This window comes from Pseudorasbora parva, chromosome 16, assembly GCF_024679245.1.
Source record: "Pseudorasbora parva isolate DD20220531a chromosome 16, ASM2467924v1, whole genome shotgun sequence".
NCBI classification, from domain to species: domain Eukaryota; kingdom Metazoa; phylum Chordata; class Actinopteri; order Cypriniformes; family Gobionidae; genus Pseudorasbora; species Pseudorasbora parva.
Genome location: NC_090187.1, coordinates 16,744,919 through 16,760,981, shown reverse-complemented (window position 1 = coordinate 16,760,981; position 16,063 = coordinate 16,744,919). Strand labels below are relative to the sequence as shown.

At 41.1% G+C, this 16,063-nt stretch overlaps 1 protein-coding gene across 1 annotated transcript; it reads left to right on the top strand.

Moving 5' to 3' along the window:
- The first annotated feature begins 6,638 nt into the window (after window positions 1–6,638).
- Window positions 6,639–13,257, top strand: LOC137043265 (extracellular calcium-sensing receptor-like). The gene is made up of 6 exons (XM_067419458.1): window positions 6,639–6,868; window positions 7,035–7,329; window positions 7,857–8,639; window positions 8,843–9,064; window positions 9,372–9,495; window positions 12,344–13,257. The coding sequence occupies exons 1-6, from the start codon at window positions 6,639–6,641 to the stop codon at window positions 13,255–13,257; spliced, it is 2,568 nt and encodes an 855-aa protein (XP_067275559.1).
- Window positions 13,258–16,063: the final 2,806 nt, after the last annotated feature.

Sequence of the window (16,063 nt, the reverse complement as noted above, 5' to 3'; positions counted from 1 at the left end):
CTATGCCCGCGCCTCCCTGGCACCCTGCTCTGCCCGTGCCTCCCTGGCACCCTGCTATGCCTGCGCCGCCCTGGCTTTCTGAACTCTACGGGCCGCCCCGGCTGCCTGAACTCTACGGGCCGCCCCGGCCATTTGAACTTTGTGGGCCACCATGGCCTCCTGAGCTTTTTGTTTTCCTTGTTCCTCCCTTGTTTACCCCTCCCTTGTCTGTTCCTTCCTTGTCTGTTTCCCCTGTCCCTCCCGTGCCCCCCTGGTCTGTCCCTCACGTGCCCCCCTGGTCTGTCCATCCCGTCCCGCCCTGGTCTGTCCCTCCCGTCCCGCCCTGGTCTGTCCCTCCCGTCCCTAGTGGAGCGTCTGGTAGCCGCTCCTTAAGGAGGGGGTAATGTCACATGCCTGTCCTGTCTTGTGTGCACATGTGGGTTTTGTCATGTCTTGCATGTGCTCCTGTCATTGTCTGATCCCTCCCCCTTGTTATCTGATTAGTGTTGATTTCTCCCACCTGTTCCCTCTTGATTTCTTCCCCTTATAAGCTCCTTGTGTTTGTCAGTCTGTGTTGGATCCTTGTGTATGTATTGTCTACGTCTCCTGGTTCCCCATGATCTCTGTTGGTTTGTTTAAGTTTGTATTTTTATTATGTGTTCCCCCCCCCCCCCCCCCCCCCCCCGTGGGTTGTTGTTTTGAGTTTATGTTTTATTTTATAATAAATTATAATTTTCTCACTGCACTTGAGTCCTCGCACCATTTTCCTGTTTCCTCGTGTCCGTGACGTAACAATGCCGCATTGAAGCAGTCATTTCAGCAAAAGGATTCCCGACCAAGTATTGAGTGCATAACTGAACATAATTATTTGAAGGTTGACTTTTTTTGTATTAAAAACACTTTTCTTTAATTGGCCGGATGAAATATGCGAATTTTTTGAGATAGGAATTTGGGGTTTTTATTAGCTGTATGCCAAAATCATCAGTATTAAAACAATAAAAGACCTGAAATATTTTAGTTGGTGTGCAATGAATCTAAAATATATGAAAGTTTATTTTTTATCATTACATTATGGAAAATAATGAACTTTATCACTATATGCTAATTTTTTTAGAAGGACCTGCACTTGTGATCAGTGTGACATCTCTTAATTTACTGCTACAAGTATGTAAGTATGATTTAAACCATGCCAATGCAATTCCAATAATGCCAACATAATTTCCGAGTCTATTCAGAAGAATGTTGTGGTCGAGATCCCATTTCTTTCTAAAAAGGAACATAATTGCGAAGAAACTGCCTTTTCTAGTATATTTGACAGAAACAGTAAATTTGAGATTGGCCTGTAATTGGCTAATTCTGTAGGATCAAGTTGCATTTTTTAAAGTGGCTATAATTAAAGTGGTTTAATTATAGCCAACTTAAAAGTATTCGGTACATGTCAAAGATGTTTTGATAATATTAAGAATAGGATATATGACCTCTGGAACCATCTCTTTTAACAACATAGTAGGTATAGCATCAAGCATACATGTTGTTGATTTTGATGATTTAATGATTTAATAATTAGCCAATTCTTCTTCTCCTATAGCAGTGAATGAGTGGAATTTTTCCTCAGTGACACTACAGTGCACTGCCTGATGTGATACTGTAGTAGAGAGCTGCATTGTTATAATTTTATTCCTAATATTATCAATCTTTAATGTGAAGAAGTTCATAAAGTCATTACTGCTGTACTGCTTAAATATATCAGAAGTTGAAGCTTTTTTGAGGGGTTAATTTGGCCAAGTATTGAATAAAAATCTAGGGTTGTGTTTATTTTCTTCTAAGAGAGTAAAAACATAACCAGTTCTAGCAGTTTTTATGGCCTTTATGTATGCAACCATGCTCTCTTTCCAGGAATTGTGAAAAACCTCCAGATTTTTTTTTCTTCCAGCTGCACTCCATTTTTCTGGTTGCTGTTTTAAGGGCCCGAGTGTGCTCGGTGAACCACGGTGTTGGACTATTAACTTGAATATTCTTTAAGCGCCGAGAGAGTAACTATGTCTACAGTGCCGGAAAAGAGAGATCCAGTATTTTCTGATGCAACATCGAGTGCCTCTAGGCCAGAGGTCGGCAACTGGCCAAAACTGGCCCGCCAGCAATAATATCTGGCTCGCACCCACAGCCAGATTTTTTTGATAGCAGCTGGTTCTGAAACATATCTGTCAGTGTAACGGAGGCGAGCTATTGAGAGTTTCGCAAGGAAACTTCCCTCATGTCAAGAGACGCTCGTCAGAGGATTAGGCAAAAAGGTCCAGTGTTTAGCGAGCGTCAGACTCCTGTGGGGAAAGACCCGAGTTCAAACCCCGCTCAAAGCAGGCAGTGCGAACCTAAAAACTAAAACATTTACTTACAATCATTTTAGTCTTTAGTGATTTTGCGTAAAAAAAAAATATGACAACATTTTTACAGCAATGTTTTATTTTTGGATGAATTGAGAGCTTTCATTTTGAAAAGTTCTAAAGACATTTAAGAGTCTATGAAATTGATCGCTAGAAACGCATCTAAAAGAGCCATCATGAAATGTGTTGTTATATGATAAAACGAACTGTGGACCATGGAAACGTTTGCCTATATCACGGGGCCTCAGCACAACACAAATGAACAATAACAACTCAAATTCAGCTTCCTTTTTATCGAAAAATATTGACAAGACAACCAGCAAAAAAGGTGCCATGCTTCGGCTCGTGGTGCCATCTGATATTATATTCTTTACAAACAGTAACTTCAATGCAGATAAGACACACCTGCTTTGCATTCATAAAACCAAGTAAAAGGCATGCACAGATGCTTTCCATTCTTCTTTGTATACCCTATTTTCGGTGTTAACTTTCCTCTTTAGACTCTTTGATAGTGCCATCTTAAATGTTAACATCACTCTGCACGCAATGTAATAATCGCACACCTCCAGCACGCAAACAATTTGCATTTAAAAATGCAGTTTAGTACGTGAGGATGCCAAGGAATAATTCTGAGTGTAAAAGTATGCTACATAACGTCGAATAATTATTACAATATAAATTGGCTCCAGGTGTAACAAGCAAATTAAAATACATTTATTATTCACAATATGGAAAGAGGAAATAATAAAACAAAGTTCTTTAAGAGCAAGTTAAGGGCATTGCCACCCACCATTCTATAGCGGATTCCCAGGATGCGGGGAGGAGATTGTGCGAACTGAATCATATAGCCGAGCCTGATGGTGCGGGCGAGCCAGTTGGACAGCTTGGGGAGCACTAGCCAGGCCCCCAAAAACTGAACCAAGGGGATCATGCGAGCCACAGGCGTAACGATTGGCCCAGACCCGGGAGGCATGGAAGCGGAGAGCCTTGTCAGTGGAATCCAGGGGAGGCGAAGCGTCCCGCAGGGGTCTCAACTGGGAGGGGGCTGGCAACAGAGGGGACCGAGAGTGGCGAGGCACTGAGGCGGCACACACTTGCAGTAAATGATTCGGTTCTTTCTTTAACCAAAAAAAGGGTGCCGCCGGCCCCTTTGGGGGGGGCCAGCAGCGGGTTGGGTGTTTTTTGTAAACAAAAGATTCTCCCCCGGCCCTCCTCCGGGGGAAGGAGCGTTCCTGTCACGGTCTCCTTAGAGAGAACTGAGTTCACTTCCGAGCAGCCTATCTCAGGACCGCCTTTTAGCGAATAGCCCAGCCTGGGAGATGGGGGTGTTCAGAAACCGTGTCCTGTCAGCCTCGTGGATCTCGGCCAGGTTGAGCCATAGGTGGCGCTCCTGGACCACACATGTGGACATCACCTGACCAACAGCGCGATCGGTCACTTTCGTCGCCCGTAGGGCAAGGTCGGTGGCTGCCCGCAGCTTCTGCAAAAGTGCAGGGTCAGCACTACGCTCATGCATATCTCTGAGCACCTTCGCCTGATGGACTTGAAGGATTGCCATCGAATGCAAAGCAGATGCAGCCTGCCCCGCAGCTCTATAGGCCTTACCCACAAGCATGGCTGAGAACCTACAGGCTTTGGAGGTGTGCTTTGGGTCGCCATGCCACGTGGTGGCACTCTGTGGACACAGTTGAGTCGCAACAGAACGCTCAACAGGGGAACCCCAGTGTACCCTCTAGCCACGCCCCCATCGAGTGCAGTGAAGGCGGAAGCTGTCGCGATAAGACATGGGAGCCTTCCACGACTTCGACACCTCTTCATGCACCCTGGGAAAGAAAGGCACTGGAGGCCGCCACAAGATACTAATCAATCGAGACTTGAGCTCTCGGGACATGGCGGAGGGTTCCACTCAAGCTCGATGCTCTCGGCTGCCTGAGCTAGCATGGCTGTTAGCTTTGGATCAGGGGACTCGGAGTTCACTGAGTCTTGATCTCAACACTGCGATGGTCATGTTCCCGCAGTTAGAACATGACACATCCATGAACGCCCACTCAGAATGCACTAAGCCCAAGCGTACCAAGCAGCACTCATACCTGTCAAGCGGACTAACCTGCCGACCACACCCAGGGATGGAGCACGGGCGAGACATCTTTAAAAAGATGTGTAGAATGACTACACAAGAGGAACTTAAATGGCAAAAAGAAACAAGATAATTAACAAGACACAGCTGAACTAAACTAGGGAAACCATGGTGACAAACAAGTGGTGGGAAACAGACAAAAGAACATGTAACAAGTGCAAAAAACCCAACAGAAACAGACTGACGTGACAGTATTAGGTCTAAAGTATGATTATGGCGATGAGTGGGTCCTAACATGTTGCCTAACTTCAATAGAGTTTAGAATGTCTCTAAATGCCAATCCCAGTGCATATTTTTCATTGTCTACATGGATATTAATATCACCAATAATTGGTACTTTATCTGCAGGCATTACTAACTCTGATAGAAAATCAGAAAATTCTTTGTTAAAGCAGCACTTGGCAACTTTTGCTATCAGGGTCCCCCTACAGTTGGGAAAAAATAATGTCCTCAACTGCTGTCGTAAGCTTTGTCATCCTACAACAGGGGATGCCATCGCGCATGCATTTGTTGACATGACAATCCTAAAAGCCCTGAACTAGTAATGCGCGGGTCGTCTCATAACCCGCAGACCCCGTGTGTCTATGTAATGGTTGCGGGCGGGTTGTAAAAATATATACAGTGGTGCGGGGTGGGCCAAATAACTTCATAAAAGCGGCCCGCGGGTTGGTGCAGCATTAACAGTGAGGAGTTCACATGCGGGTGTTCTTCTGGTGTTGCGTGTGAAATGTCTTCATCCCAGGTACAGTCAGTCGCATATGTTTCAGCATGTCATATGAATATAATTTCATGGGTTTTATTTTTTTCAAACGCCAAATAATCACGATGCTCACGTTTACAAGCCAGCGTCATTATAGTAGTCTATTGTTTACCGTTTTACAGAATCTATATGATACTTCAATTCAATGTTTGAGTGGTAATCACCATAACAAGCATGACAGCATCGGTCGGGCACGCCTCCTTCAGCTCACGCCAACGAGCAAATGCTGATCCAATGTTGATCTTCGTCCTGCCTTTAATCACATCACTTTTTCGTTTCCTCTTATTTCTTTCCTCCAACAAAACCTTTTCTTTCTTATTTGTCTGTGCTGCTTCGGACATGACTATATTATCTGACGAATAAAGTTGAGCTCGCATGTCCAAATTTAAGGAAGTGTGGGTGTTGGTGGAAGTGACGTATATGCCGTAAAGCAGTCAAATTTTGTAGTTCTTTTTGTTCTCGGGTTACTATCCGAAACCCGAAGTTTAAAAGTACGATTAAAAAAGATACAGACCCCATCAAGCTATGGCAGACGTGTCGTTCAACCTATTGTAAGTCGATGTATCATCACAAGAGTCTTGAAAATGTATTATGAAGGTTGAAAAGTTACCTAGTGCTGCATTAAAGTCTGTATGGTGCTCTGGTGGCCTGTATACAGTAGCCAACACAAATGTCAAATGGGTTTTATCAATTACACTACATAATGTTACAAAAAGCACCACGATTTCAAATAAATTATATTTGAAACTAGACTTATAAGTAATACTGAAGATATTATTATAAATGAAAGCAACACCTCCCCTTTACCTTTCAGACGCGGCTCATGTTTATGACAATAATCTTTGGGGGTGGGCTAATTTAAAGTAATGCAATCATCAGGTTTTAACCAGGTTTCTGTCAAACACAGCACATATAGATTATTATCTGTAATCATATCATAACAATAAGCACTTTTGGAGAAATTGATTGAATATTCAACAGCCCGAGCTTTATCGTTTGTTCATCTGTATTACATCTGTTGTTTATTTGTTGGACATCAGTTACATTTTTACAGTTGAATGGTTGTGATGTTTTTTATTATTATTATTATTTACTAATTCAGGGAACAGACACAGTCTCTGTGATTCTGTGATTCACACAATCTGATTCTGGTGATGTGAGACAGCTAGCAGGTGGTCGGCGGTTGTCTGCTTCATGACCTGGGCCCCAGTGAGTCAAGGTACACTTACGACATTCTGTTATTGACTGATGTGAGATATTGGCCACACCCTCTTAGGTTGTACAGTAAAGAGTTACAATATACAACAGTAGTGGATGGAGAGTATAAAACAAGTATAATGCTCACATCACAATACTAATGGTCACTTGCTTAGAAGGAGAAATGAATGTTCCTATTTTATTGACAGTAACACTACTGTGTATTATTATGTTTTTCCCTGCTGTGAGTGGGGTTAATTTAGGCACCTGCATCCTTCAAGGTGACCCTCAGCCACCTGCTCTCTTCGAGGACGGAGACTTCATCATTGGTGGGGCTTTCACAATTCATTACTATGTGAGGACAGAGAAACATACCTTTTCTAGACGGCCACAACCACTAGAGTGCATTGGCAGGTTAGAATTTAATTTAAAGTCAAATACAATATTTAACAAAGCACGGTAAATGGCTGATGATTGTCTTAAAATTATGTTCGTCGTTAAAAGTTAATAACAAGCAAACAGGCATAACATTCATGTAAGAGTTCCTTTTTAATAGGTTATTGTGTGTGTGCTTCAACAGCATGGACTTCAGAGAGCTGCGCTTTGCTCGTGCGATGCAGTTCACTATCCAAGAGATCAACAACAGCTCTGATCTCTTACCGGGCATCACATTAGGGTACCATATATATGACTCTTGTGCTTCTGTACCAATGGCAATCAAAGTTGCTTTACAGCTTGCCAACGGACAAGATCTCGTATTTAACGATGCCAATTCCTGTGCAAAATCTGCAGGAATTCCTGCACTAGTTGGAGACTCTTCTTCCACACCGGCTATAAGCATTTCCAGAATTTTCGGTCCTCTTGGAATTCCACAGGTGCTTGGTCAATATAACTGTCCTAGTCTTCTTCTTATATAATATAGGTTTCCTTAGTTAACTCTAGTTAACTATTTTTGTTAACATGATCTAAGAATGAACAATAATACAATTTTTTAAATTACAGCATTTATTATATATCTTGTTTAATGTTTATTTTAACATGTACTAATATAATATTAAAATCAAATGCTGAATTTGTTAACATTAATTAATGCACAATGACCCAATATGAACCAGCTGGATTTGTATTAACAACAACAAAGATTAACTAATACTGTAACAAATGTATTGTTCATTGTTAGTTCATGTTTGAATGCATTAAGTAATGTTAACTAATGAGACCTTAATATACAGTGTTGCCAAAAAAAGTAAACTTCACAGTGTAAAAATAATTGTCATTTTGCCTACAACACTGGTGAACATTTTGGCAAGTTGGTAAATGTTATGTATTCGAGTAATCAGCATGTTTAGCTGCTTAACGTCCTTTCATGTTCAGAATATAGTTTTATTTTTCTTAACTCCAGGTCAGTCATTTTGCAACATGTGCGTGTCTCAGTGACAAGCGGCAGCATCCTACTTTCTTCAGGACCATCCCCAGCGATCACAATCAAGCTGCTGCGCTGGCACGGATGGTCAAGCACTTCGGGTGGACGTGGATCGGGACTGTGCGTAGTGATTCAGATTACGGGAATGGCATGGCATCATTTCTGAAAGCTGCAGAGAAAGAGGGAATATGTGTGGAGTATTCTGAGGCCTACTACAGGACTCAGCCACGCAGTAAACTGAAAAGAGTCGCAGATGTCATTCGCAGATCAACGGCTCGTGTAATTGTTGCCTTCGTGGCTGCCGGTGATATGAGATTTCTCTTAGAAGAGCTGAGTCAGCATCCTCCTCCCCCGATGCAGTGGATTGCCAGCGAGGCATGGGTTACAGACCCAGAAATGCTGCGGTTTAATTTGTGTATCGGTGCTGTGGGTTTTGCAATCCCACGGTCTGTTATCCCGGGTTTTCGTAACTTTCTACTTGACCTGTCTCCAGAACAGGCTCTGAAATTTCCCCTGCTGACAGAGTTCTGGGAAAGCTCATTTAGCTGTAGTCTAAAAGGGCAGATGGGTTCTTCTACTGGTATGCCAGCATGTGATGGCACAGAAGACCTGCACACATTACAGAACCCATACACAGACACGTCCCAGTTGCGCGTCACCAACATGGTGTACAAAGCCACATATGCTATAGCTCATGCCCTCCATGGCATTGTATGTAAAGAAAAACAATGTAACAAAAACATCAAAGTTGAGCCCCGACAGGTAAGTTTTCTCTTTTTTTTTTCCTTTTTGTTTGTTGTTGTGTGTGATTTTTTTCTTTTTCTTGATGCATTTACAAAATTTTTAATATAATACAGTATTCCTTTACTTTTTGTGTAGATCTACTATAAAATATATATTCAGTCACACCTAGTATTTCAGTACTGATAATTTTATCAATTCAATTTTATTCTTTCATCATGCAGGTTTTTTATAAACTCAAGCAAGTGAATTTTACAAAAAATAGTTATCCTGTTTCATTTGATACCAATGGAGACCCTGTGGCCACTTATGAACTTGTGAATTGGCAGCTTCAGGGAAACAGATTCATTAATTTTGTGACTGTGGGTCAATATGATGCTTCGCAGCCCAAAGGACAAGAATTCAGTCTAAGCAGAGATATAATTTGGTTTGATGGCAGTGAAAAGGTATGCAATGTGTTGTTATATTTCCTATGCTTGTAATTATTTACGAATGTTGTACAGTACCCCCAGAAGTAAAAAAAAAAAAAAAAAAAAACTAAAACCATATAAGCACATGTTCTTTATTTGTCATACACATAATACACAATTATAATGATCCAATTAAATAATCATACACAACTAAATAAATTGAACAAAACATTTTATATTTGCTTAACATTTAACAACACTATTCCTTAAGAAACTTCTAGAGTATTTTCACCCAAAGCCTTTCATTTCTGACTTTGATGATGTGTGTTCCTGTCACCTGCAGGTACCTGTGTCCGTGTGCAGTGAGAGCTGTCCTCCAGGCACCAGGAAGGCTGTGCAAAAAGGAAGACCTGTCTGCTGTTATGACTGCATTAACTGTGCAGAAGGAGAAATCAGCAATGAGACAGGTGCTTTGTCAGAATATTATTATACACTATACAGTATAATTGTAATATTATACAAATTTTAAGGGAGAAAAGTAATAATGACAACTATCAACAACAATTAATAACAATTTCCCATACATGTGACTGTACACACATTATTCATAGCTACTTTGGCAGGTTGGATTTTATAATATATATTTTTCAACTGTAGTCTTTTAAATGTAAAATAACAAACTAAGTGCAATGAAGTGTTGTCAAATAGCTATATTGTTTTTTCAATAGGCCTTTCATATCAACACTGAAATATATGAGACAAGTCTTATACTTATCTAATACTTATTGTCCACAGAACAGATACATATTACCAGCTGCGCCTGCATTTTCTCCCTCGCTCTCTGACAGCAAGTTGACACACAAACCCGTGTCCCCTAACTTACTCATTTCATTTACTATTCCTTTTTCTGTAATACATTAATTAATGGCAATTAATCGCACCTAACATTTAAGTTTTTATTTTAGTTTTATATAGTAATAATTTCACATTTAATCTCCAAATTATTGTAGAAACAACATAAAGACAGTATATTTGAAATATTTTGGGAATATACTGAAATGTAATAAAGTTATCAAACACTTCACAGTCTTCACTGCATAAATTAAAAATTAAATATAGATTAATCCTTATTAAAGCTACAAAGGTTCAGTCAAGAGAAGTGAGTGATTTTATCTCTTTATTTTGTTCTTTGATTAATATTAATGACAGACAGCAGCAGGTTTATTGGGCTGCTGTCACTAAGAGTTCACAGTTTCTCTTGAAGCCAAGTGACTTAAACTGAAATTAATCGACTGGTCCAAAAGGAAGCAGAATCTCATTGAGTCCCATGTTAAAATGTCTAACTTTACAGCAGAAAAAACATGTTTACAGCCTGGTACAAATTGTGGTTTTGCTCTATATTGCTAATTTTGCCCTTCATAACTACTGTGAGGGGGGTGATGTAACATTATATGATATTTGTTTACATAATACAAAGTCTTAAGGTTCTGCATAATTAGGTGCATAGCCACTCTAAGTTACTCTAAGTGGATTGTTGTATGTCTGCTGTTTGTTAGTCATCGAGTCAATGATGTTTAATATTGTATCGATTAAAAAATGTTTACTGCACATGTAGGCATACAGAGGCATAAGTATAAAGAAGTGTCAGGATAAAAAAGCAGAATCGCTTCTCTCTTAGCAGTGTGAACATGTCACAGCAGCGCTGAGCGAACGCACAGAGTAACGTCATAACATCATTTTAAACACACTTAAATGTATCTAATATGATAAACAGAGCTACTTTACCTTATACGCATGACTGAAAAAGTGTCCCGTCCTGTCATAATAAAAGCCCCGGTGATCGCGAGCCGTGTTTGTGTAACAATTGCTCCAGCAGCCATGCTCAGCTCCACAACACTCTGTCCCACTCTGTTCATACTGCAGTAACGTAAATAACCGCATCCATGAACATGATTTTTGCCCATGTCCTATTTTCTACCGGCTGTGAGGTGACGACCACATGTCCCAAGATACTGCGCTCAAACATGGCGTCATCAAAATACGCCTTTGTTTTGAATAGACGCCCTCTAGTGGGCGGAAAGTTGCATAGTGCACCTTTAAAGGGATAGTTCACCCAAAAATTAAAATTCTGACATAATTTACCCTCATGTTGTTTCAAACCTGTATGAGTTTCTTTGTTCTGCGGAACACAAAAGAAAATATTTTAAAGAATGTTTGAAAGAGCAGAGTTTGGAAAAACATGAGGCTGAGTAAATGATGACAGCTTTTTTTTGGGGGGGGGGGGTGAACTATTCCTTTAAATATTCGTTACCTTTATCGAGGGAACTCGCACTGCGTCATCGAGTGACGACACTCTGGGGAACGCCCTCAGCATGAATGAAATCTGCCACCAATCTGATTGGTGCTACGTCATGACGTAGTAAGTGATGGCATATGCGGAAGCTATTAGAAGGCACCGTCAAAAAGTACAGACAGCTTTTGCTCTTCAGCGGAGGCGCTCTGTGTGCATATTGTTTGTCTATTTACTGTTTTCTGTCCACAATATATCAAAAAGATAAAGCAATGGCAAGTGAGCAATTTAGAATGTGTGTGCAGTGTCCCGGTGCACAGCACACTCAGGCCGCTCTCGAGGGTGCCGCCTGCAGCGAGTGTGATAAGCTGCCGCTCCGAGTGCTGCGCTCACGGCTGGCCGTGTTTACCGAGACGTGCCAGGCTCGCGAGCCCCAGGGATCGGGCCCCGGGTCTGTTGAAGCAGCGCGGAGGCGGCGATCATGGGGCTCACAACTGGATCTCGCGACGGGAAGCGGACATGCTGAGGCATCTTCCCAATCCTCGTCCGACGATTCAGACGCTCTTCCGCGGTACGGCATCTTCCCGCGAGGTTGATAACCCAGTGCTGATGCTGTCTGATTCCGAGGGGTCAGATCAGTTCAGCCTGGAGGCGGGTGATTCAAATATATATATCTGATTTAAAATATATATTTTAGAAAGTACTATTGAAAAATAGATATTAGTTGAATATTGGTTGAATTCCATGACTTTGTTGCACCACTTCAATTTAGTAGACTTTTATTTTCAAATACCACTAAGCAGTGAAGCATTTTGCTAAAAATATCTAACAATATTTTGATAAACTATTTTCCATCATTTTTTTATTGTAATGGAAGCTTTTTAAAGGAAAATGATTGTATGTATGAATTGGAATTTTATGTATTTTAAATAACATATAAGAATAAATTACCATCATGTTATTGATCCCCGTATTTGGTTATTCTAAAACAGTATAGTCTGATATCTGATTTCTTCATCTTCCAGATTCTTTAGAATGCCACAAATGTCAACCTGAGTACTGGCCCAATAATGAGAAGGACAAGTGTCTTCTTAAACCAGTGGAGTTTCTCTCCTGGGATGAGATCCTTGGGATTGTCCTTGCTGCTTTCTCTGTTGTTGGCTCTTTAGTGGCACTGAGCATTACTCTAGTCTTCTACAAAAACAGGGCATCTCCGATAGTAAGAGCCAACAACTCAGAACTGAGCTTCCTGCTGCTCTTCTCATTGACTCTGTGTTTCCTCTGTTCACTTACTTTCATTGGTCGGCCCACTGAGTGGTCCTGTATGTTGCGTCACACAGCATTTGGCATCACTTTTGTTCTCTGTATCTCCTGTGTTCTGGGGAAAACAATAGTGGTGTTAATGGCCTTCAGAGCTACGCTCCCAGGAAGTAATGTCATGAAATGGTTTGGGCCTCCTCAACAGAGACTCAGTGTTTTTGGTTTAACTCTTGTACAGGTTCTTATCTGTGGGCTTTGGTTAATATTATCCCCACCATTTCCTTACAATAATACGCAACACTACAAAGAAAAGATCATTCTAGAATGCAGTTTAGGATCAGCTATTGGTTTCTGGGCTGTACTGGGATATATTGGCCTCCTAGCTTTCCTTTGCTTTGTTTTAGCTTTTCTGGCCCGAAAGCTGCCTGATAACTTCAATGAGGCTAAATTCATCACATTCAGTATGCTCATATTCTGTGCTGTTTGGATCACTTTTATTCCCGCGTATGTCAGCTCTCCAGGGAAATTTACTGTAGCTGTAGAGATTTTTGCTATTTTAGCTTCAAGCTTTGGTCTGATTGTCTGTATTTTTGCTCCAAAGTGTTTCATTATTGTCTTCCAACCAGAGCAAAATACCAAAAAACACTTAATGGGTAAAGTACAATCAAAATCACTTTGAGACGCAGCAATTTTTAATATGTGCAAATATGTACTATATATTGTGTGATGGTTAAAAAAATAAATAATACCTTTGTAACACAAATTGTTATACATTTGAAATTAACAATAAATATGCTTTGCTATAGTTTTATACCTACACATATTGGCCTAACAAATTATGTGCATTTTATTCACAAATTGTGTAGTCCATTCATGCTGCTATATTTTAGCATGTTTCTGTGGTTAATACATAAAATAAAACCTTTTTTTTTTTTTTTTTGAGTGGGTCATCATGGAGTGTGTAGCCAAAGAAACAAACCCTGCCCTGGCGAACCCTCGATAGAACTTTCTGGAGCAGAACAAACAGGTCCACTTTCGTTCTGTCATACCTCTGACAAATCAAGTCCACCACTTGAGTCTCCATTTTCTGGGCCTCATTCCCCACCAGAATGTAGAGACAATAACTTCCACCCACACAAACACAGATGTGCAGCTTCCTGAAGACAAAGAAGCTGAATATGTTTATTGCAGGCACATATTATGGTCTTGATTATGGGCTTATGCGTTGTCACCTGACCCCATCTTTTTCACATGTGCTTTAGGTACCGGCTCTTGTAAAAGTGTTCCCATAGCGTCAACTTTGTACAGCTTCAACTTTATACAGCGTCAATGTTATACAGTGTTAAGGTCCCTTGACATGGAACGTGTTGTCCTGATGTAGTATTTGCTGCCAGTTTAGATTTTATGAGGCTGTTTGCAATTGTAGAGAGTGGAGAGGAAAACACTTCTGTGGCAATGGAGACATTAGCCAGGGAACTGAGCTCTTGCGGGAGAGTGAGGGAACATCACTGTTGCAGCAGTGGAGAATGTTTTTCCCAGAGAAACTGAGCTCCTGTGGCAGCGTGAAGGAACATCACTGTTGCGTCATTGGAGAAAATTTAGCTACAGAATGGAGTTGTCTCCTGCTTGAGTGGGTTGAAAGACACTGTGGCAGTAAAGGTGAAGTACAATATTTAAGTGGATTGATGGTGTTAATTGAGGCGGTTATGTTGAGCTTGTAGGTTTGAGTGAGAGAACAAGCAGAAGCTGATAAGTATTCATTGACATTTTTTTTAATGTGGATGCAATTAACTCTGATATAGTTCTTGAAAACATCTGACTAAGTGTGTTTGAATCTGATGATGGAAGAGGACTTTTTTGGGCATCTGTAGCTGCTGCTTCTATGCAGAATGGAAGACTGGAATAGGGATCTGCTGGGATTGTGGATTGAATAAAAAAGGATTTAAGGTGCTTTTGGAACTAATGACATCTAGCCTGGGCAAGAGAGCTAAGGGGGAAGCTCTGGGGCCAAAGTTGTTTGCAGAGTCAGTCTTATGCACGGGTCGGGCCCCTGGGCATGGGTTGTAATGGGGAAGGCAAAGGCAGAGGATGGCTGGGGTGGAAAATAGGCCATCTGGGCCTGTGCGGCTAGCAGAGGCAGGATCACGCTAAGGTCCTCAGTTTAAGCTGTAGGACAAGGACAAAATGAGATTTTGAAACTGATGACTGGGCCTGAACCTGAGCCACTAGCAGAAGCATCCTCATGCTAGGATCTGCTGAAGGAGATTGTAGGTCACTGATAGGGAAAAGGGTTAGAGGCAGCAACAGGAAATGGAAGTGTTATATGTGTTTGCATCGCTAGTGGAGGCATTTTCATGCTAGCATCTGCTAAAGGAGCTGTAGGCCACTGGTAGGTTGGAGGCAATGAGAGGAGGCCTTGCAGGATTATGCGCATCTGAAGTTTAAAGGTGCTGTATGTAAGAATGTATCTATTGGTTGAAACGGGTACTGCAGTCCAAATTCAAAATATAGCTTGCCCTACCTCCTCCTCCTCAGACTCGACACTCACGTGGGTTGCCAGTTTGAGGGCATGCAACAGTAACGAGCACTATTGACAATGGAAGTATTTATCTGCATTTTAAATGTGCTTCTGTTCATAGAGATTTTTACAGAGATGCCAAGCCTTTTTAGGTTGGGTAGAATCTGCAATGACTTACATGGCCGCAATACGCTGTGTTTTCCACCAACTGGCAACCTATGGTGGTGAAATACTATTGGGTAAACCGAGAATGCGTTATTGCACGGACCAAAACAAAAACGGACATTACGACACTGCTCGCACATTTCAAAGCAGAATAACTGACCCTAGAATTGTTTTTCTGAGAAACAAGTATGTGAATTTAGCATGTTTTCTAAATATCTGCAAACATAATTTGGTATTTTTATGAATTAGTACAATCAAAAACTTACATACAGCACCTTTATGCCGCAGAGCAAAGATAGCTGTAAGAATATGTATGAACATGCAGCGAGGCGACACAACAAATAATTCCAGAGACCCCCCTCTCCAAACCATGCAAGGCACCCTCACACATGAAACCAAAGTGTTATCTTGAAGAAAAGTTTGCGCCCAGACATCAAACAGGGATGCTTTGCCTTCCCCCTCCCTGTCACTTGACACCGTCCAGAGACTCTTTGAATATAACACCAAAATACCTCACAGGATTCTGAATTTGAAAACATGTTTTGAAGCCAACCTGTGACGTTTCTCTCTATGCTAGAAATTTCTCACATAGCCTATGAATCTTTATTATCTTCTACTCCAATCAAGGGAGACATAGGCTGTTTGATATCTGTGCAACGCATACACGATTTCCATCCTTTTGATTAAAGGCAGCTTTGTGTAAAATGCACCACAATCACACTAGGAAAGTTGGTTTCTTAAAAGTTTTTAACCAAACTTTCAAAGAATGCCAGCCTATTATGCTAATAGGCATTATGCTAAT

Bases quoted from the DNA above. Each gene is read 5' to 3' on its own strand.
- LOC137043265 (XM_067419458.1), top strand. From the start codon at position 6,639: ATGAATGTTCCTATTTTATTGACAGTAACACTACTGTGTATTATTATG. The intron at 7,330-7,856 runs GTGCTTGGTCAA...TCTTAACTCCAG, and splicing joins GTCCTCTTGGAATTCCACAG to GTCAGTCATTTTGCAACATG. The intron at 8,640-8,842 runs GTAAGTTTTCTC...TTCATCATGCAG, and splicing joins TCAAAGTTGAGCCCCGACAG to GTTTTTTATAAACTCAAGCA.